At 42.8% G+C, this 22,055-nt stretch overlaps 1 protein-coding gene across 2 annotated transcripts in view; it reads left to right on the forward strand.

The window, feature by feature from the left end:
- siae (sialic acid acetylesterase) overlaps positions 1-22,055 on the forward strand; it is a 168,883-nt gene that overhangs the window by 76,254 nt on the left and 70,574 nt on the right. For both annotated transcript variants that reach the window (XM_087976542.1, XM_043676962.2), the window contains exon 7: positions 7,380-7,513. In XM_087976542.1, the coding sequence (XP_087832668.1) occupies positions 7,380-7,513 (134 nt within the window). The remainder of the gene's footprint in view (positions 1-7,379; positions 7,514-22,055) is intronic.

A 22,055-nucleotide genomic window follows, 5' to 3' on the forward strand; every position in this document is an offset into this window, starting at 1 on the left:
TGCAGGAAGGATTAGGGAGAACACAAAGACATTGTACTCAGGTGTGAGGAATAAGAGAATGATCAGGGAGAAGGTAGGGCCGATCAGGGATAGCGTAGGGAACTTGTGCGTCGAGTTTGAGCAGATAGGGAAGCCCTAAATGAGTTTATTTGCTTCGGTTTTCACTGAGGAAAGGGACCTTGTTGTGAATGAGGACTTTGCGGAGCTGGGATACAGGCTTGACCAGATCAGGATTGATGAAGTTGATGTGCTGAAAATTTTGGCAACATTAAGTCCCCAAGGCCAGACCAGATTTATCCTAGGTTGCTAAGCCGTTGGCAAAGATCTCACTCTCCATGGGCATCGTACCGGAGGACTGGAGGGAGGCGAATGTTGTTCCTCTTTTCAAGAAAGGGAATAGGGAGGTCCCTGGCAATTACATATCAGTCAGTCTTACGTCTATGGTCAGCAAGGTTTTGGAAAGAACTCTGTGAGATAGGATTTATGACAATTTGGAAGAGCATAGCATGATTAAAGGCAGTCAGCATGGCTTTGTGAGGGGCAAGTCATGCCTCACTAATCTTATTGAGTTCTTTGAGGAAGTGACGAGACAAGTCGACAAAGGTCGAGCAGTGGATGTGGTGTATATGGACTTCATCAGCAAGGCATTTGATAAGGTTCCCCATTGTAGGCTCATTCATAAAGTCAGGAGGTATGGGATACAGGAGGATTTGGCCATTTGGATTCAGAATTGGTTGGTTGACAGAAGGCAGAGAGTGGTTGTAGATGGAAAGTATTCTGCCTAGAGATCAGTGGTTGAGTGGTCTCCCCCAGGGCTCTGTTCTTTGTAGTTTTTATAAATGACTTGGATGAGGAGGTTGAGGGGTGGGTTAACAAAAGTTGGAGGTGCCATTGATAGTATCGAGGGCTATCGCTGGCTGCAGCGCGACATAGACAGGATGCAGAGCTGGCCTGAGAAATGGCAGATGGAATTCAACCTGGATAACTGAGAAGTGATGGATTTTGGAAGGTCAAACTTGAATGCTGAATGTAGGATTAAAGACAGGATTCTTGGCAGTGTGGAGGAACAAAGAGATCTTGGTGTTCAAGTGCATAGATCCCTCAAGGTTGCCACCCAAGTGGATGGGGTTGTTAAGAAAGCATATGGTGTTTTGGCTTTCATGAACAGCGGAATCGAGTTTAAGAGCTGCGAGGTTTTGCTGTAGCTCTAAGTCCCTGGTGAGACCACATTTGGAATATTGTGTTCAGTTTTGGTTGCCCTACTATAGGAAAGATACGGAGGCTTTGGAGAGGGTGCAAAGAAGGTTTACCAGGATACTGCCTGGACTGGAGGGATGGCCTTACGAAGAGAGGTTGACTAAGCTTGGATTTTTCTCTCTGGAGGACCTGATTGAGGTATACAAGCTAATGAGAGGCATGCATAGAGTCAATAGCTAGAGACATTTCCCCAGGGCAGGATTGACTGGCATGAGGGGGTCATAGTTTTAAGATATTAGGAGGAAGGTATAGAGGAGATGTCAGAGGAAGGTTCTTTACGCACAGAGTTTTGAATGCATGGAATGTGTTGCCAGCAGTGGTGGTGGAAGCAGAGTCATTCGGGACATTCAAGCAACTGCTGCAAATGCAGATTGATAGCAGTGAATTGAGGGGTACGTAGGTTAGGTTATTTTATTTTAGATTAGAAATAATCCTCGGCACAACATCGTGGGCTGAAGAATCTGTTCTGTGCTGTACTTTTCTATGTTCTATGACTTAGTTAAGGGTTCTATAAAAAAAAAGTGTCCAATAATGCAATAATTGGAGGTAGAGTCATAGAGTCACATAGAAGTACATCAAGGAAACAGACCTTTTGGTCCAACTTGGCCCAGCCAATCAGTTATTCTAAACTAATCTAGTCCCATTTGCCAGCACTTGGCCCATTTCCCTTTGAATCTTTCCTATTCAGATGTCCAGATATCTTTTAAATGTTGTAAATGTCCCAGCCTTCACGATTCCCTCTGGCAGTTCATTCCATACATGCACTACCATCTGTGTGAAAAATTTGTCCCTTAGATCCCTTTTATATATCTCCCCTCTCACTCGAAACCTATGCCCTCTTGTTCTGAACTCCCCCACCCCAGGGAAAAAAACCTTGTCTATTTACCCTATCCATGCTCCTCATGATTTTATAAACCTCTCTAAATCACCCCTCAGCTTCTGACAGGGAAAACAGTCCCGGCCTGTTCAGCCTCTCCCTATCGCTCAAATCTTCCAACCCTGGCAACATCCTGGTAAATCTTTTCTGAACCCTTTCAAATTTCACAATATTATCAATACGAGGGAGACCAGAATTCCACGCAATATTCCAAAAGTGGCCTAACCAATATGTGGTGCAGGCTGGTACAATTGCAACATTTCATATATTTCCATTCAGATACCTTTTAATAGGAAGGGTTTAGAGGAATATGGGCCAAGTGCTGTCAAATGGGACGAGATTAAATTGGGATATCTAATGGATGAGTTGGTCTGTTTCCATGCTGCACATCTCTATGACTCTATGACTCCAAGAAGATCATATCTACTAAAGGCTATCTTTGTTCCTTCACAATCTGCTGACCCAGAAAATAGCACAGACTTTTGCTATTAAAAGAAGTGCTCCGGGTTAACTTTATACTTATGGTTTATATTTTCAAAATTTGATCAAGAGACAGATTTCAATAAAATATATAATTGCGAAAGAACCCACTCTACTCAGTACTCCTACTCACTACCGTAGACTTATTGCAAGGCTACATTTAAAAACTATGCTGTTATCTGTTCCTGTGCTGTGAGCTCTCCCACACAGGTTCCTCCAAGGTTAGCTGTGAATTTCACTGTTTGTTATTTTTTTCTAGATGCACTGTGATGTCCAGAGGTAAATGAACTCAGCAGCAAAGACAGTAGTTGTGCAAGTTCACTGCTGTGTCAGTTAGCAGTGTAGGCTTCTTTCTCTCTCTTCCTCACTGACAATGTCTTAGCCTTTTGTTGGTCTTTCTCCCTTTTAAAAGTATCATTGTTTTGACTTATTTTCTCCAAAGTTCTAAAACAATGCAACAGCATAAAAAACAGTAATTGTTGCTCCTGGAATTCAAGGAGATCACCTCCCACTCCTAAAACCCTTCAAAAAGGAGCAGCTCTTACAGCCACAAATCTTTTTCCTGTCTTCCATCTTGGATTACCCAGAATCCTAGTAGATTGCTATTGTTTTATAAACAAGTAACAAGTGAAGAATGAAAATTAGGAGGGTGAAATTGGATTATGTGAATAAACTGGCAAAAGTAAAGATAGGAAAAGCTTTGAAAGGTGTATTACAAGGAAAAGATCAGTGTTATTTTAGACATTAAAACTGGGAAATTGAAAGTGGTAAATAAGGAAATGGCATAGGCTTGGAATAATTTTTATCTATTTTCAGTCTAGAGGACAGAAAAAGAATTCGAGGAATAGTAGAAAATCAAGAGCCATAAGGAAGGAGAAACTTAAAATAATGCATATCACAAAAGTTTGTTTGCAAGCAAAGGAATCTCTGACAAGTGGGAGGCCTTGAAAGGTGAGATAGCTAGAGTTCAAGGTCTGTATGTTCCTGTGAGGGTGAAAGGCAAGGTTGGCCGGAATAGGGAAACCCTGGATGACAAGAGATATTGTGGCTTTGACCAGAAGGAAGAAGGAGGCATGGCTCGGATACAGGCAGCTATTCAGTGAGCCGGGTTCATTTTTAATCATTGCACGCGATCAGGGTTGAAACAGCTCTTTGACGTAATATTTTTATCGGGACCTTGAGATCGCCTTCAGATAATCAAATATTCGGATAATTGATATTTGGATAATTGAGGTTGATCTATAGTTCCCTGGCTTGTCCTTACCACCTTTCTTAAACGGTGGCACCACGTTAGCCAACCTCCAGTCTTCCGGCACCACACCTGTGACTATCGATGATACAAATATCTCAGCAAGAGGCCCAGCAATCACTTCTGTAGCTTTGCACAGAGTTCTAGGGTACACCTGATCAGGTCCTGGGGATTTATCCACTTTTATGCGTTTCAAGACTATCCAGCACTTCCTCCTCTGTAATATGGACATTTTTTCAAGATGTCACCATCTATTTCCTGGAATTCTATATCTTCCATGTCCTTTTCCACAGTGCTTATTTGGTATCTCCCCCATTTTCTGTGGCTCCACACAAAGGCAACGTTGCTGATCTTTGAGGGGCCCTATTCTTTCCCTAGTTACCCTTTTGTCCTTAATGTATTTGTAAAGACCCTTTGGATTCTTCTTAATTCTACTTGCCAAAGCTATCTCATGTCCTCTTTTTGCCCTCCTGATTTCCCTTTTAAGTATACTCCTACTGCCTTTAAACTCTTCTAAGGATTCACTCGATCTATCCTGTCTATACCTGACATAGTTAAAAATCACACAACACCAGGTTATAGTCCAACAGGTTTAATTGGAAGCACACTAGCTTTCAGAGCGACGCTCCTTCATCAGATGGTAGTGGAGGGCTCAATCCTGACACAGTTTATAGCAAAAATTTACAGTGTGATGTAACTGAAATTGTACATTGAAAAATTGACTGTCTGTTAAGCCTTTCATCTGTTAGAATACAGTGATAATTTCACTTCTTTCATGTGTAAATCACAAAACCTTTAAGGGTTACATTGTACTTTGCTCAAAAACTGCATGCACTCATGTAGAACTCTGAGCTCAAAAATTGCATGAATTTATGTAAAACTCCGTTATCTCACTTTTTAGATTAGAATCAATCTAAACATCATGGCATAGACAGAGAACACAGGGGGCTAACACCTTCAACATATTGTCTTAGTATCACCATTGTTAACAGCTAACCCGAGAATGCAACTTTTTTTAAAGAAAGGTTTTGTGATTTACGCATGAAAGAAGTGAAACTGTCACTGTATTCTAACAGATGAAAGGCTTAACAAACAATCCATTTTTCAATGTATAATTTCAGTTACATCACACTGTAAATTTTTGCTATAAATTCTGTGTGTTAGGATTGAGCCCTCCACTACCACCTGATGAAGGAGCGTCGCTCCGAAAGCTAGTGTGCTTCCAATTATACCTGTTGGACTATAACCTGGTGTTGTGTGATTTTTAACTTTATACACCCCAGTCCAACACCGGCATCTCCAAATCATACCTGACATATGCTTCCTCTTTTTTTAACCAAACCCTCAATTTCTTTAATCATCCAGCATTTCCTCTACCTACCAGCTTTTCCTTTCACCCTAACAGGAATTTACTTTCTCTGGATTCTCGTTATCTCATTTCTGAAGACTTCCCATTTTCCAGCTGTCCCTTTACCTGCAAACATCTGCCCCCAATCAGCTTTTGAAAGTTCTTGCCTAATATTATCAAAATTGGCCTTCCCCAATTTAGAACTTCAACTTTTAGATCTGGTCTATCCTTTTCCATCATTATTTTAAATCTAATAGAATTATTGTCGCTGGCCTCAGTCACCTGCCCTGCCTAATTTCCCAAGGTACATCCACATACTGAATCAGAAAATTGTCTTGTACACACTTAACAAATTCCTCTCCATCTAAACCCTTAACACTATGGCCGTGCCAATCTATGTTTGGAAAGTTAAAATTCCCTACCATAACCACCCTATTATTCTTACAGATAACTGAAATCTCCTTACAAGTTTGTTTCTCAAGTTCCCTCTGACTATTAGGGGGTCTATAATACAGTCACAGTAAGGTTATCATCTCTTTCTTATTTCTCAGTTCCACCCAAATAACTTCCCTGGATGTATTTCCGGGAATATCCTCCCTCAGCACAGTTATGATGCTATCCCGTATCAAAAATGCCACACAGTTTCCCCCCCCCCCCTCCTCTTTTGCCTCTCTTTCTATTCTTCCTGTAGCATTTGTATCCTGGAACATTAAGCTGCCAGTCCTACCCATCCCTGAGCCATGTTTCTGTAATTGCTATGGTATCCCAGTCCCATGTTCCTAACCATGCCCTGAGTTCATCTGCCTTCCCTGTTAGGCCCCCTTGCATTGAAATGCATGCAGTTCAATTTATTAGTCCTACCTTGTTCCTGTCTGCCCTGACTGTTTGACTCACTTCTGTTCTCAACTGTACCAGACTCAGATTAATCTCTTTCCTCACTATCTCCCTGGGTCCCAACCCCCACCTTACTAGTTTGAATCCTCCTGAGCAGCTCTAGCAAATTTCCCTACCAGTATATTAGTCTCCTTCCAATTTAGGTGCAATCTGTCTTTCTCGTACAGATCACTTCTACACCAAAAGAGATTCCAATGATCCAAAAATGTGAATCCTTCTCCCATACACCAGCTCCTCAGCCATGTATTCATCTGCTCTATCCTCCTATTCCTGCCCTCACTAGCTCGAAGCCCTGGGAGTAATCCAGATATTATTATTCTCGAGGACCTCCTTTTTAAAATTCTACCTAACTTCCTGTAATCTCCCTTCAGAATCTCAACCTTTTCCCTTCCTATGTTGTTAGTTCCAATGTGGACAATGACCTCTTGCTGGGCCCTCTCCCCCATGAGAACATTCTGCACCTCTCGGAGACATCCTTGATCCTGGCGCCAGGGAAGCAACACACCATTCTGCTTTTTCGCTGCTGGCCACAGAAACGTCTGTCCGTACCTCGGACTAGAGAATCCACTAACACAATTGATCTCTTGGAAGCCAATGTACCCCTCGTTGCATTAGAGCCAGTCTCAATACCAGAAACTTGGCTGTTCGTGCTATGTTCCCCTGAGAATCCATCACCCCCTATATTTTCCAAAACAGCATAACTGTTTGAAATGGGTATATCCACAAAATACTCCTGCACTAATTGCCTACCTCTCTTACCTTTCCTGGAGTTATTGTATCTGTGACTGTATCTGAGACTTTCCCCCCTTCCTATAACTGCCATCCATCACATACTGTTGCTGTTGCAAATTCCTCATCGCTTCTAACTGTCTCTCCAACCGATCCACTCGATCTGATAAGATCCACAGCCAACAGCATTTATGGCAGATATAATCTGCAATAACCCTTAAACTCTCTTTAAACTCCCACATCTGACAAGAAGTACATATCACTCTATTAAAGGCCATTTTTGCTCCTTCACAATCTACAGTTGAGGACTTCGAGGATTTCCTGTCGGTAGGCGAGAATTAAAATCCTCATCCTCACTTAGTTTGTGCGATGCATTTGAATTAAATTAAATTGACCAAAGAAAGGCTGTTTTCATTGTAAAGTGGGAGGACTTTGAGTTATGTGGATTGATGTTGATGCTCTTTGCTTGAATAGTGAATGTGATGTGAGAGGTTTGCCCATATCGTTTTTGAGGCTCAGTTTTGCTTCATGACATTTTCTTTCAGGTGAAGCAAACACAAATTGGCACATTGCACAGTATAACTGCACCTTCCCAGCAATGATAGAGGATTGGAGGCAGGTTTTCCATCAAGGCTCTGGAGGAGCCACACAAATAGACTTCCCTTTTGGATTTGTCCAGGTAATTTAAAACTCTTATATTTTGAATAAAACAAAGAAGTGCAGATGTTAGAGATCTGAAACAAACAAAACAGAAATTGCTTTTCTTGTATCAACCTCTGTTGCTTCATCAAAATATTCAGTTAGATTAGTCAAGTGTTCTGGCTGTCTTTATCTAGCCTGAAACATACTTAGGTAGTGTCTTCCATCCATCCTCTTCCCCTAACCAAAACTAAAGGTTCTGTGTGCAGGATAAGGTTATTCGTTTTTTCAATATTCTCTTTGGGAATTCAGAACAGTAGGAATGGATGTTAGGGCAGTTGTATGCTCCTCCTGTAGGATGTGGGAGGTAAGGGTCACCACTAGTGTCCCCACTGACTTAATCTGCGGGACGTGCAACCAACTCCAGCTTCTTGCGAACCATGTTAGGGAACTGGAGCAAGAGCTGGATAAACTTCAGGTCATTTGGGAAGTGGAGGGTGGAGTAGAGAGGAGTTACAGGGAAGTAGTCTCACCTCAGGTCCAGGATAAAGGTAGATGGGTTACAGTCAGGGGATAGGGAACAGGCAGACAGTACAGGCTTCCCCTATGACTGTTCCCCTCAATAATAAGTAAACCGTTTTGGATACTGTTGGGGGGGGTTGACCTACCAGCGGAAAGCCTTTGTGGCCAGGTCTCTGGCAGTGAGCCTGTCTCTGTGGCTCGGAAGAGAAGTGGAGGAGAATAGAAATGCACTAGTGGTAGGAGACTCAATAGTTAGCGGAATGGACGGGAGATTCTGTGGTCACGAACAGGACTCCCAGAAAGTATGTTGCCTCCCAGGTGCCAGGGTCCGGGATGTCTCTGATCGAGTCTACAAGATTCTGAGGGGGGAGGGTGAGCAGCCAGAAGTCATGGTGCATTTTGGCACCAATGACATAGCTTGGAAAAGGGATGAGGATCGACAAAGAGATTTCAGGAAGTTAGGTTGGAATCTAAAAAGCAGGACAAGCAGAGTAGTAATCTGAGGATTCCTATCAGTGCCACGTGCTAGTGAAGTGAGGAACAGGGAGTGAGTGCAGCTAAATACGTTGCTATGGGATTGGTGCAGGGCTTCAGATAGGTAGGAGCTGTGGAATATAAATTGGGAACAATGGTTCTGCGGGAAATGCACAGCAGAAGTGAGGAGGCTGTTTAAGGTGCACTTGTTGCAAGTGTTTGGTAATTATGTCCCACTGAGACAGGCAAGGAATGGTAAGGTGAAGGAGCCTTGGATGACAAGAGAAGAGGAATTTCTCATGAATTAAAAAAAGGAAGCTTACTTAAGGTTGAGGAAGCAAGGATCTGGCACAGCTTTAGAAGATTACAGGGTAGCTAGGAAAGAACTGAAAAATGGACTGAGGACAATTAGGATGGGGCATGAAAAAGCCTTGGCGGGAAGGTTTGGGGAAAAAAACCTACAGGCATTCTACATGTGGAGATGTACATTGTAGAATAAGAGAATGATCAGAGAGAGGGTAGGGCCGATCAGGGATAGTGGAGGGAGTCTGAAGAGATAGGGAAGGCCCTAAATTGTTGAAAAAATCCATCTGGTTCACTAATGTCCTTTCGGGAAGGAAATCTACCATCCTTACCTGGGTCCCGAAGAAGGGTTACACCTGAAACATCAACTTCTCCACCTCCTGATGTTGCCTGACTTTTTGTGTTGTTCCAGCCTCCTGCCTGGCTATTTTGGATTCCAGCATATGCAGGTTTTTTTTGTCTCTAATTACTCGTCTGGCCTACATGTGACTCTCAACTGCCCTCTGAAATGGCCAAACAAGCCACTCAGTTGTATCCATAAGACCATAAGACATAGGAGCGGAAGTAAGACTATTCGGCCCATTGAGTCCACTCCGCCATTCAATCATGGCTGATGGGCATTTCAACTCCACCTACCCGCATTCTGCCCGTAGCCCTTAATTCCTTGTGACATCAAGAATTTATCAATCTCTGCCTTGAAGACATTTAGCGTTCTGGCCTCCACTGCACTCTGCGGCAATGAATTCCACAGGCCCACCACTCTCTGGCTGAAGAAATGTCTCCGCATTTCTGTTCTGAATTTACCCCCTCTATCACTATCACTAGAAAGTCACAACAAAGAAATGAAACTGGACGGACTACCTGGCATCCACCTTGGGGCTAGAAAAGACAACAACAAAAACACATACACCCCTGTCAACAATGCAAAATCCTCCTTACCAACGTCTGGGAACTATTGGGAAATTGGGAGAGCTGTCTCACAGACTAGTCAAGCCTGACATTGTCATTCTTACGGAATCATACCTTACAGATAACACCCGGACACCACCATTACCATCCGTGGATATGTCCTGTCCCACCGGCAGGACAGACCCAGCAGCGGTGGCAGCACAGTAGGGAGGGAGTTGCCCTGCACGCTAAACATGGGCAAGGAAACCTCTTACTGGTTACCACGTACAGTCTCCTTCAGCTGATGAACCAGTACTCCTCCATGTTGAATAACACTTTGAGGAAGCACTGAAGGTGGCAAGGACACAAAATATACTCTGGAGATTTCAACGTCCACCACCAAAAGTGGCTTGGCAGCAGCATTACTGATTGAACTGGTTGGGTCCTAAAGGATATAGCTGCGAGAGTGGGTCTGCGGCAGGTGGTGAAGGAACCAACAAGAGGAAAAATATACTTGACCTCATCCTTACTAACTTGCCGGCTGCAGAAGCATCTGTCTGTGAGAGAATAAGTAAAAGTGACCACCGCATTGTCCTTGTGGAGACGGAGTCCCGCCTTCACATTGACATAACCTCAATTATGTGTGTGGTACTATCACCACGCCAAATGGGACAGACTTCGAACTGATCTAGCAGCTCAAGACTAGGCATCCATAAGGCGCTGTGGGCCATCAACAGCAGCAGAACTGCATAATCTGCAACCTCATGGCCTGGCACATCCCCCACTTAACCATTACCAATGTTGTAGGTAAAATTATGCCACATTACAAACATAGAAGTCAATCAGAAGTCATTTCCTAAAGACAAAGGCTTTTGGGAGAAGCATAGGAATGTTACCACATGGCAGTCAAATCTAGCTTCTCGCAGAGTACAGGCAACTACCAAAGGTTTATACAGAACCATCTGTATAATCAAGATAATTACATAACCCAGCCTATGTGACACAGAGCTCTGAATCGCCTTGCGGTTTTTCTTAGAAGCTGACTGCAGCCGTTTTAGCTGTCTCAGCTCTGCTGCGTAACCACAGACCATGACCACAGAGGCCCTCCTGCAAGTCTGTTTGCAGGAAATCTGACAGTATATCACATTATAGTGCAAAACAAGGGTCAGTACAAATTTAATTTTAAAACTTCATTTTCCACCTTCACCGTCAAGCCAGGGGGTCAACCCTGATTCAATGGATAGAGCAGGAAGGCATGCCAGGAGCAACCTCACGGAGACCTAAAAATGAGGTATCAACCTGGTGCAGCTACCAAACAGGACTACTTGCATACAAAACTTCATAAACAGCAAGTGATGGACAAATCTAAGCTCTGCAGTTCTTCCATATCCAGTTGTGAATGGCGATGGATAATTAAACAACTCATTGGAGGAGGAGAAGGCTCTACATATATCCCCATCCTCAATGATGGAAGAGCCCAACACATCAGGGCAAAAGATAAGGCTGAAGCATTCGATCCAATCTTCAATCAGAAGTGCCGAGCGGATGATCCATCTCGGGCTCCTCCAGTGGTCTCCAGCATCACAGAAACCAGTCTCCAGCCAATTCGATTCACCCCATGTCACATCAAGAAACGGCTGGAGGCACTGGATACTGCAAAGGATAACATTCCAGCAATAGTACTGAAGATGTGTGCTCCAGAACTTGCCGCTCCCCTAGCCAAGCTCTTGCAGTACAGTTACAACATTGGTATCTACCCAACAATGTGGAAAATTGCCCAGGTATGTCCTGTACATAAAAAGCAGGACAAATCCAATCCGGCCATTTACCGCCCAATCAGTCTGCTCGCCATCATCAGTAAAGTGATGGAAGGGGTCATCAACTGTGCTATCAAGCAGCATCTGCTCATCAACAACCAGCAACAACAATCAGTGGCGTCCAGCTTGTGTTTCACCAGGGTCACTCAGCTCCTGATCACATTACAGCCTTGGTTCAAACATGGACAAGACAAAACAGCTGTATTCCAGAGGGGAGGTGAGAGTGATATCAAAGCTGCATTGACTGAGTATGCCATCAAGGAGTCCTGGCAAAACTGGAATCAGTGGGTAAGAGGTGACAAACACTCTGCTGGTTAGAGTCATATCTGACACAAAGGAGGATGGTTGTGGTTGTGGAGGAGAAAGAGCTGAAAATGTATTGCTGGAAAAGCGCAGCAGGTCAAGCAACATCCAAGGAGCAGGAGAATCGACGTTTCGGGCATGAGCCCTTCCTCAGGAATCACCCCATGGTTGTGGAGGGTCAGTCATCTCAACTCCAGGACATCCTAGGCCCAACAATCTTCAGCTGCTTCATCAACAGCCTTCCCTCTGTCATAAGGTTAGAAGTGGAGATGTTTGCCAATGATTGCACAGGGGTGAAAGGAAAAGCTGGTAGGTATAGGGAATGCTGGATGACTAAAGAAATTGAGGGTTTGGTTAAGAAAAAAAAGGAAGCATATGTAAGGTATAGACAGGATAGATCGAGTGATTCCTTAGAAGAGTATAAAGGCAGTAGGAGTATACTTAAAAGGGAAATCAGGAGGGCAAAAAGGGGACATGAGATAGCTTTGGCAAATAGAATTGAGGAAAATCCAAAAGGTTTTTACAAATACGTTAAGGACAAAAGGATAACTAGGGAGAAAATAGGGCCCCTCAAAGATCAGCAAGGCGGCCTTTGTGTGGAGCGGCAGAAAATGGGGGAGATACTAAATGAGTATATTGTATCAGTATTTACTGTGGAAAAGGATATGGAAGACATAGGCTGTAGGGAAATAGATGGTGACACCTTGCACATTGTCCATATTACAGACGAGGAAGTGCTGGATGTCTTGAAACGGGTAAAGGTGGACAAATCCCCAGGACGTATTCAGGTGTACTCTAGAACTCTGTGGGAAGCGAGAGAAGTGATTGCTGGGCCTCTTGCTGAGATATTTGTATCATTAATAGCCACAGGTGAGGTGCCTGAAGACTGGAGGTTGGCTAACGTGGTGCCACTGTTAAACAAGGGTGGTAAGGACCAGCCAGGGAACTATAGACCAGTGAGCCTGACCTCGGTGGTGGGCAAGTTGTTGGATGGAATCCTGAGGGACAGGATGTACATGTATTTGGAAAGGCAAGGACTGATTCGGAATAGTCAACATGGCTTTGTGCATGGGAATTCATGTCTCACAAACTTGATTGAGTTTTTTGATGAAGTAACAAAGAAGATTGATGAGGGCAGAGCGATAGATGTGATCTATATGGATTTCAGTAAGGCGTTCGACAAGGTTCCCCATCGGAGACTGGTTAGCAAGGTTAGATTTCACGGAATACAGGGTAAACTAGCCATTTGGATACAGAACTGGCTCAAAGGAAGAAGACAGAGGGTGGTGGTGGAGGGTAGTTTTTCAGACTGGAGATCTGTGACCAGAGGAGTGCCACAAGGATTGATGCTGGGTCCTCTACTTTCTGTCATTTACATAAATGATTTGGATGCGAGCATAAGAGGTACAGTTAGTAAGTTTGCAGATGACACCAAAATTGGAGGTGAAGTGGACAGCGAAGAGGGTTACCTCAGATTACAACAGGATCTTGACCAGACGGGCCATTGGGCTGAGAAGTGGCAGATGGAGTTTAATTCAGATAAATGCGAGGTGCTGCATTTTGGGAAAGCAAATCTTAGCAGGATGTATACACTTAATGGTAAGGTCCTAGGCAGTGTTGCTCAACAAAGAGACCTTGGAGGACAGGTTCATAGCTCCTTGAAAGTGGAGTCGCAGGTAGATAGGATAGTGAAGAAGGCGTTTGGTGTGCTTTCCTTTATTGGTCAGAGTATTGAGTACAGGAGTTGGGAGGTCATGTTGCGGCTGTACATGACATTGGTTAGGCCACTGTTGGAATATTGTGTGCAATTTCCTATAGGAAAGATGTTGTGAAACTTGAAAGGGTTCAGAAAAGATTTGCAAGGATGTTGCCAGGGTTGGAGGATTTGATCTATAGGGAGAGGCTGAACAGGCTGGGGCTGTTTTCCCTGGAGTGTCGGAGGCTGAGGGGTGACCTTATCGTGGTTTACAAAATTATGAGGGGCATGGATGGGGTAAATAGGCAAAGTCTTTTCTCTGGGGTCAGGGAGTCCAGAAATAGAGGGCATAGGTTTAGGGTGAGAGGGGATAGATATAAAAGAGACCTAAGGGGCAACTTTTTCACACTGAGGGTGGTACGTGTATGGAATGTGCTGCCAGAGGATGTGGTGGAGGCTGGTACAATTGCAACATTTAAGAAGCATTTGGATAGGTATATGAATAGGAAGGGTTTGGAAGGACATGGGCCGGGTGCTGGCAGGTGCGACTAGATTGGGTTGGAATATCTGGTCGGCATGGACGGGTTGGACCGAAGGGTCTGTTTCCATGCTGTACATCTCTTTGATTCTAAGACGCTAGGGTCTGCACTTTATGCGACTCCTCAGATACTGAAGCAATCCGTGATTAAATGCAACACAATCTGGGCAATATCCAGGCTTGGGCCGACAAGTGGCAAGTAACATTTGTGCCACCCAAATGCCAGACAATGGCCATCACCAAGAAGTGATACTGTAACTACCACATTCAATTGTATTACCATCTCTGAATCCCTTATTGGCAACATCCTTGGCGTTACCATTGGCCAGAAACTGAACTGGACTCAACACACAAATACAAGAGCTGGTCAAGTCTAGGGATACTGTGGCGGAGAACTCACCTCTTTTACACCCCCAAGTCTATACAGCATCTACAAAGTACAAGTCGGGAGTGTGATGGAATACTCCCCACTTGCCTGGATGGATACAGCTCCAAAAACACTCAAGAAGTTTGACACCATCCAGGACAAAGCAACCTGCTTGATTGACACCACATCTACAAACGTTCAATCCCTCCACTACTGGTGCTCAGTAGCAGCAGTGTGTACTATCCACAAGATACATTGCGGAAGTTCACCAAAGATCCTTAGAGAACACCTTTCAAACCCATGACGACTTCCACCTAGAAGGACAAGGGCAGCAGATACATGGGAACACCACCCATGTAGGTTCCCCTCCAAGCCACTCACCACTTGGAAATATAACGTCGTTCCTTCACAATTGTTGGGTCAAAATCCTGAAATTCCCTCCCTACTGGTATTGTGGGTCAATCCACAGCAAGTGGACTGCAGCGATTCAAGAAGGCAGCTCACCACCACCTCTCAAGGGGAAATAAGAATGTGCTATCAGTGCTGGCCAGCCAGCGATGCCCAAGTCTCATTAATGAATTTAAAAATGAGTTTTTTGCTTCAGTATTCACCAGAGAGATGGACCTTGTTGATGGTGAGAATACCATGGACCAGGTTAATAGACTTGAACAGATTGAAATTAAGGAAGGAGATGTCCTGGAAATTCTGGGAAGCATTAACATAGACAAGGCCCCAGGGCCGACCTGATATATCTAAGGTTACTATGGGAACTGAGGAATGAGATTGCTGCGCCTTTGGAGATGGTCTTTGCATGCTCACTCTCCACGGGAGGAGTACCAGATGATGGGAGGGAGGCAAGTGCTGTTCCTCTGTTCAAGAAAGAGAATGGGGATATCCCTGAGAACTACAGATCAATCAGTCTTACATCTGTGGTAAGCAAGGTACTGGAAAGGATTCTGAGAGATAGGATTTATGGTTATTTGGAAAAACACAGTTTGATTAAAGATGTCATATGCATGGACTTTAGTAAGGCGTTTGAAAAGGTTCCCCATGGTAAGCTAATAGAGAAAATGCAGTCACACAGTGTGCAGGGTGTTCTAGCTAGGTAGATAAAGAACTGGTTGAGCAACAGGAGACAGAGACTAGAAGTTGAAAGGAGTTTCTCACAATGGAGAAAGGTGACCAATGGTGTTCCACAAGGATCAGTGCTGGGGTCACTGTTGTTTGTAATATACATAAATGATCTCGAAGAGAGTACTGTTGGTCTGATCAGTAAGTTTGCAAATGACACGAAGATTGGTGGAGTTGAAGATCTATGACCCCTCAAGAGGGGCCTCTTGGTTTGAGATCGGTCAAAAGAATCGACAAATGCGGACTGTTCAAAAGCAAGGGTCAATAGTTTATTGAATGAAGGTACCTTGATGCAATTCTATCCAGCTACACAGAGATTGAAGCTTCTGTGTTCCATGGTGAAATTGCACAATTACATTTGAAAATTACACATTATTTATATGTTTTTAAAGAAATAGTACAGCCTTAATTACAAGAAAGACGAATCACATATGATAAGGTGGCATGATTTACAGCAAGTTAATCCAATGATATTTCCTGGGAAAGAGTTCTTAATTACAAGAAAAGTCCAATCAACTGTAATATGGTGACATAATTGAAGACAGGCTAATCCAATAGTATTCTTTGGAAAAAATAGCTTATTTACAAAATTGTCATGCTATGTATCAGTTCAAAGTTAGTTCAAATGGTCAATTAGTGTGTCAGTATTCGGTTTATGAAAACTCTATTGTCCTCTTATCTTTGAATTTCAGCTTAGTTCTGCAAATCTGCAGTACAGGTTCACAGGCCATTTTATAGTATTCTTTTTTTAAATTGAGAAACCATTTTGTAGTAAATAAAAATCGACATATAATTGTTGCCTAAATTCAAATTTTAGATCCTCATTCCCCCCTTTGGCCATGCTATGACCACATCATAAAGGCATTGATCAAATTAATCCAATTCAATGGCAGCAAAAGATTGCCATACTTCCTCTTCCTCCGAAGGGAAACCAAGGGCAGGCAATGATGCTGCCTCATCATGATTTAAATGAACAAGCATTTTCTGGGTGGAACCAATATTGTCAATAGAAGTTAATATTTTAGCAATAATACACTTAATTATACCAAAACCAATAAAAAGACCAATTAAAACAATAGCACCATACATAGCCATATTATTTAGCCAGTTGTACCATGAGCCAAAACCCCAATCTCCCCATCCTGCACCTTCATTCATTTGGATGACAAAAGTGCGAATATTATCAATATGTCTAGTAATGTTTTAGATAAGATCAGTGACCCTCATAATGCATTTTCCTTCGCAAGTATGTGATCGGTTTTGTTGGGCAAATAGGCACAGTTCTGAAAGCATGTCCCTAATTTCTATTAAGGCAGCAGTTGTCTCATTTCACAAAATCGTGAATCCACAAATGAGATAATTATGGTTTTGATGACTAATAATTCCTGAAGACTCTCCTAATGAAAGAACACCAAGAGCTGCATATGCCAATGAGTGTGTTTTACTTCTTGATATGGCCTTTGGATTCTTCCATTCTGCACAGAAGTGAGGAGAAACTGTATGTTTAAAAGGGGAATTATGATCTCGTTGCCAGGTAATTGGACAAGGAACAGGAGTTAGAAGGAGTGTTCCTACAGCTACGGCACGAGGAGTAGACAATAGACAATAGGTGCAGGAGTAGGCCATTCTGCCCTTTGAGCCTGCACCACCATCCAATATGATCATGGCTGATCATCCTTAATCAGTATCCTGTTCCTGCCTTATCTCCATAACCCTTGATTCCTCTATCCTTGAGAGCTCTATCCAACTCTTTCTTAAATGAATCCAGAGACTGGGCCTCCACTGCCCTCTGGGGCAGAGCATTCCACACAGCCACCACTCTCTGGGTGAAGAGGTTTTTCCTCATCTCTGTCCTAAATGCTCTACTCCATATTTTTAAGCTGTGTCCCATCAGCGGAAACATGTTTCCTGCCTCCAGAGTGTCCAATCCTTAAATAATCTTATGTGTCTCAATCAGATCCCCTCTCAGTCTTCTAAACTCAAGGGTATACAAGCCCAGTCGCTCCAGTCTTTCAGCGTAAGGTAGTCCCGCCATTCCAGGAATTGACCTTGTGAACCTACGCTGCACTCCCTCAATAGCCAGAATGTCTTTCCTCAAATTTGGAGACCAGAACAGCACACAATACTCCAGGTGTGGTCTCACCAGGGCCCTGTATAGCCGCAGAAGAACCTCTTTGCTTCTATACTCAATCCCTCTTGTTATGAAGGCCAGCATGCTGTTAGCCTTTTTCACTACCTGCTGTACCTGCATGCTTATCTTCATTGACTGGTGTACAAGAACACCCAGATCTCTTTGTACTGCCCCTTTACCTAAATTGATTCCATTTAGGTAGTAATCTGCCTTCCTGTTCTTGCCACCAAAGTGGATAACCATACATTTATCCACATTAAACTGCATCTGCCATGCACCTGACTGCTCATCTAACCTGTCCAGTTCACCCTGTAATCTCCTAACATCCTCCTTACATTTCACCCTGCCACCCAGCTTAGTATCATCAGCAAATTTGCTAATGCTATTACTAATACCATCTTCTGAATCATTAATATATATTGTAAAAAGCTGCGGTCCCAGCACTGATCCCTGAGGTACCCCACTGGTCACTGCCTGCCATTCTGAAATGGAGCCGTTTATCACTACTCTTTGTTTCCTGTCAGCCAACCAACTTTCAATCCAAGTTAGTACTTTGCCCCCAATACCATGTGCCCTAAGTTTGCTCACTAACCTCCTATGTGGGACTTTATCAAAAGCTTTCTGAAAGTCCAGGTACACTACATCTACTGGATCTCCCTCGTCCATCTTCAGAGTTACATCCTCAAAAAATTCCAGAAGATTAGTCAAGCATGATTTCCCCTTCATAAATCCATGCTGACTCTGACCTATCCTGTTAGTGCTATCCAGATGTGTCGTGATTTCATCCTTTATAATAGACTCCAGCATCTTTCCCACCACTGAGTACTTGCTTCATTTAGGACAAGGTAGTTAGATGCTTTACTATAATTAAAAAATATATATCCTGATTTAGTATAGATAATACTAAATCCCAGTGAGAAGCAGGCCTATATTTGTGACTTCCTGGGTTATGTGGATAATCCATGATTACATAATTTGGGCCTGGATGCTGAGATGAGTTTCCTGATAAGAAACATGGTCGACATCCCAAAATGATTCTACCCATCCAATAATTGGGAAAATATTAGTGCTGTTAGGGGTAGCATAACGAAGGTGGGTGTTATTACCCTCTCCACATAGAGTTTGAATTCTAGTGATAATAGGGATACATTTTTCATTAAGGCATACACATGAGATGCAAGGTCCTTCAGAAAAGCAGTGACGACTAATACATTTAATCATAGCACAGGGAATAATTTTAGGCACTCTTACATAAGTGCACCCCCATCCCTTACCATTGTAGCAATTTGGATAGGAGGAAATCCATAAACAAGTAGCAGATGGGGATAGGTAATAACTAAAAAAGATATTACGTCCTGTAAATACTTTAGTACTATTCCATACCCCCATGTTAGGATTTGGATAAAAGGGGTCAGGGAGTCTCTTACTGAAGTAAGGGCGTAACAAATTACTTCATCCTCTCCAAATATTTTATTATGGGTTTCTAGAAACATCCCCATAGAAACATAGCAAGGGGACAAGGCTTATCAGGGATGCCCATAGTACAAATGTAATCAAACTGGCACACAACACCTTTACAGGGTAAAGATCATTTAGACTTATTCTGTAAATGAACTGTTCAATATTTTTGATGCAGTTGACCACTACATTAGTAATTCTTGGTAACATTCAGTCTCTCAGCACACAAGGACATCTTCGTGACATAGTTGGTACACAGCCTCTGTTTGCTCAGGATCGCACAGGTAAACTGTCCCTTCTTGTGCACCAATGCTGGCAATGGGAGGTCAAATTCGATCTTTGTCATCTCCCCCCTTGGAAGGTTGGAGACAGCGAAGTGTCCATTGTAATAAAGTATAAACCATTTCTTTCTTCTATATAACTATATACAATATACATATATTCAAGTAAAATAGGCAGCAGCAAAGAAGTAACACAATCTAATCTAGTAAAGATCACCCATATTCTGGTTTGAGTATCGCGGGAGTACCTTATTTGAGGCCATAATTTGTGCTCTTCAGCTGGCTAGAGCAATTTTGAAATAAATAATTCTCAAATTAATCAAACTCAAATAGCCCGCTGGAGTAAGTATATTGCACATACTGGCAAAAAGCTCGTTCATTTTAAACTCTGGACTAGAGATTCCCTTCCTACCCATTATTTTCTTATTTTATATGGAAAAGCCCAGGCAAGCCCAATTAAGCATACCTATTCTTATAAATCCAGCATTGCTAGGATGTAATGCTCTTTGAAGTTTTCCTATTAAAAACATCCATATTATCTAAAATTTAGATTAGTTCTGCAATATATTGTATTCTCTTTTTTTAAAAAAAAATCATTAACCTTGTGCCTAATTAAATGGCCTGATCTACAGCTGTAGTTAACAGTAATTAGAATTAAGTGTAGAAACCTGATGGTATTTTGAGCAGAAAATTGGTAATGAATATTGGCTGGAGGGCAATGCTGTCCCAATATTATGGTGACATAACACAAAGCTTTCAAACCACACTGAAATTTTTCTAATATTGAGCTAACCCTAGAATTTAGATATTGGTACAATCTTAAAATTATAAACCATCACTGTTCACTATTAATTATCTACGTGAAGATAATACCTCAGCCAATCTAACAGCCCAATCCAAAAATAAATCAAATCAACCAGTGTGTATTCTTATAAGCTCCATACACAAAGCAAAGATATTTAGGCTTAGCATCCATGTATAAAAACAAATCACTTGATAATTCAGTCAGTAGTATAAAGTGCCTGTAATTATTTCAGAAATGGAAATTTGCAAATTACTTCCAAATCTCAAAACAATATTGAATTCAATCCAAACACTAAACCCGTATGATTACAGTCAGTAAGCAATAGAGGAATCAATCTCTATATTGTGAATTGGCGCTGAACAGACAGTCTCAATCCCCCGTGATCTTTGAACCTTACCTAAGTCTGGCATACCCGTCCTCATACTGTGTCTAACTGGGTTTTGCTGGGGACCCAATGGGATGAGAAGTTTGGGGAGTTAGGCTGCCTGCTTGGCAGCTGCATATACTTGCCCACTACTTTGGAAACTGTATCAGTTTCATCAGCATGAGCCGAACATCTTGATAACTGTCAGATTGATAGGACAAAATAGCATTACTATAACGCTGCCCCCTTAGGGGTTAAATATCTTCAATGTTCGCACAAGGCTCCAAAATCATGGATCATATTAAAAGCACAATGAAGAGTCAGTGTATATTAGTAGATTTTCCTTCTGATAGGATGAAAGTATGTCAATTCCCAACGTCAGCTCCGAGGTAACACTAAAGACTCATTACTCCTTATTGGCCATATTTCAACAGTTAAAGCAAGGGCCAGGCATTTGCCCCTGGGTTTTTTGATGTTTTGTTGCCAGTCTCAAAGGTGAAATGCTGGGGCCTGCCTGTCCCCATTTTCAGGACCCCCTTGGGAAAAGATTGTCCAGCAGTGGTCGTCGTTTGAGCACATGAGTTAGGTTCCGCCCCCAGTGGGTATCCTGGTTCTAATCAACCCTATCAGGACCAGCATATGGCATTTGGGATCCCGAGGATGCTGAATATAATTTGTTTTACCTGTAACTTTCTTCATGGTTCAGTCCGGTTCTGGCAATCCCAATAGAAAACCACTGTTCACCTCATTTGTGATTGGAAATTTCTGGACTGGTTTGTACTGTTGGTCTGGATCATGTCAGTGACTCCAGGCAGAAAACATTGCAAAAGCATAGCGTTAAAGAAAGGTAATTGAGCTTCTTGATTATTGTTCAATTGTTTGTCACTTCCATCAGACAGATAGGCGCCATTTGTATTTAGGCTACTCCTAGAATTTTACTGCATTTGCATCCATATCACACTTGGATATATTGAACAAATCTGGCTGGTTTGGTCTTGCAGTCAGGGGCATGCTTCATTAACATGACTCTAGTCCCTGGGATAGGACCCGGTTTAGGATGGCGCAAGTCACTCATCCCCATGATATCGCCTATGAAGACTGAATGCTTCATTTTTAAAAGAAGGAAAAGTTTCAACAAGTGGATGCTTTAAATTAAGGCTGGGGACAATCAGATGATTAGATTCCCAACAGTGTGGAAACAGGCCCAACAAGTCCACACCGATCCTATGAAGAATTACCCACCTAGACCCATTTCCCTTTGACTAATGCACCTAACACTATGGGCAATTTAACGTGGCCAATTCACCTGACCAGCACATCTTTGGACTGTGGGAAGAAACCGGAGCACCCAGAGGAAACCCACGCTGACACGGGGAGAATGTGCAAACTTCACACAGTTATCCAAGGCTGGCATTAAATCCGGGACCTGGCACTGTGCTGCAGCAGTGCCAAGCACATAGTCATCGGGCTCAGCAGGTATACAGGAACAAAATCACAATTCTCA

This window comes from Chiloscyllium plagiosum, unplaced genomic scaffold, assembly GCF_037043375.1.
Source record: "Chiloscyllium plagiosum isolate Xiang-an unplaced genomic scaffold, Cpla_swu_hap1 HiC_scaffold_29, whole genome shotgun sequence".
NCBI classification, from domain to species: domain Eukaryota; kingdom Metazoa; phylum Chordata; class Chondrichthyes; order Orectolobiformes; family Hemiscylliidae; genus Chiloscyllium; species Chiloscyllium plagiosum.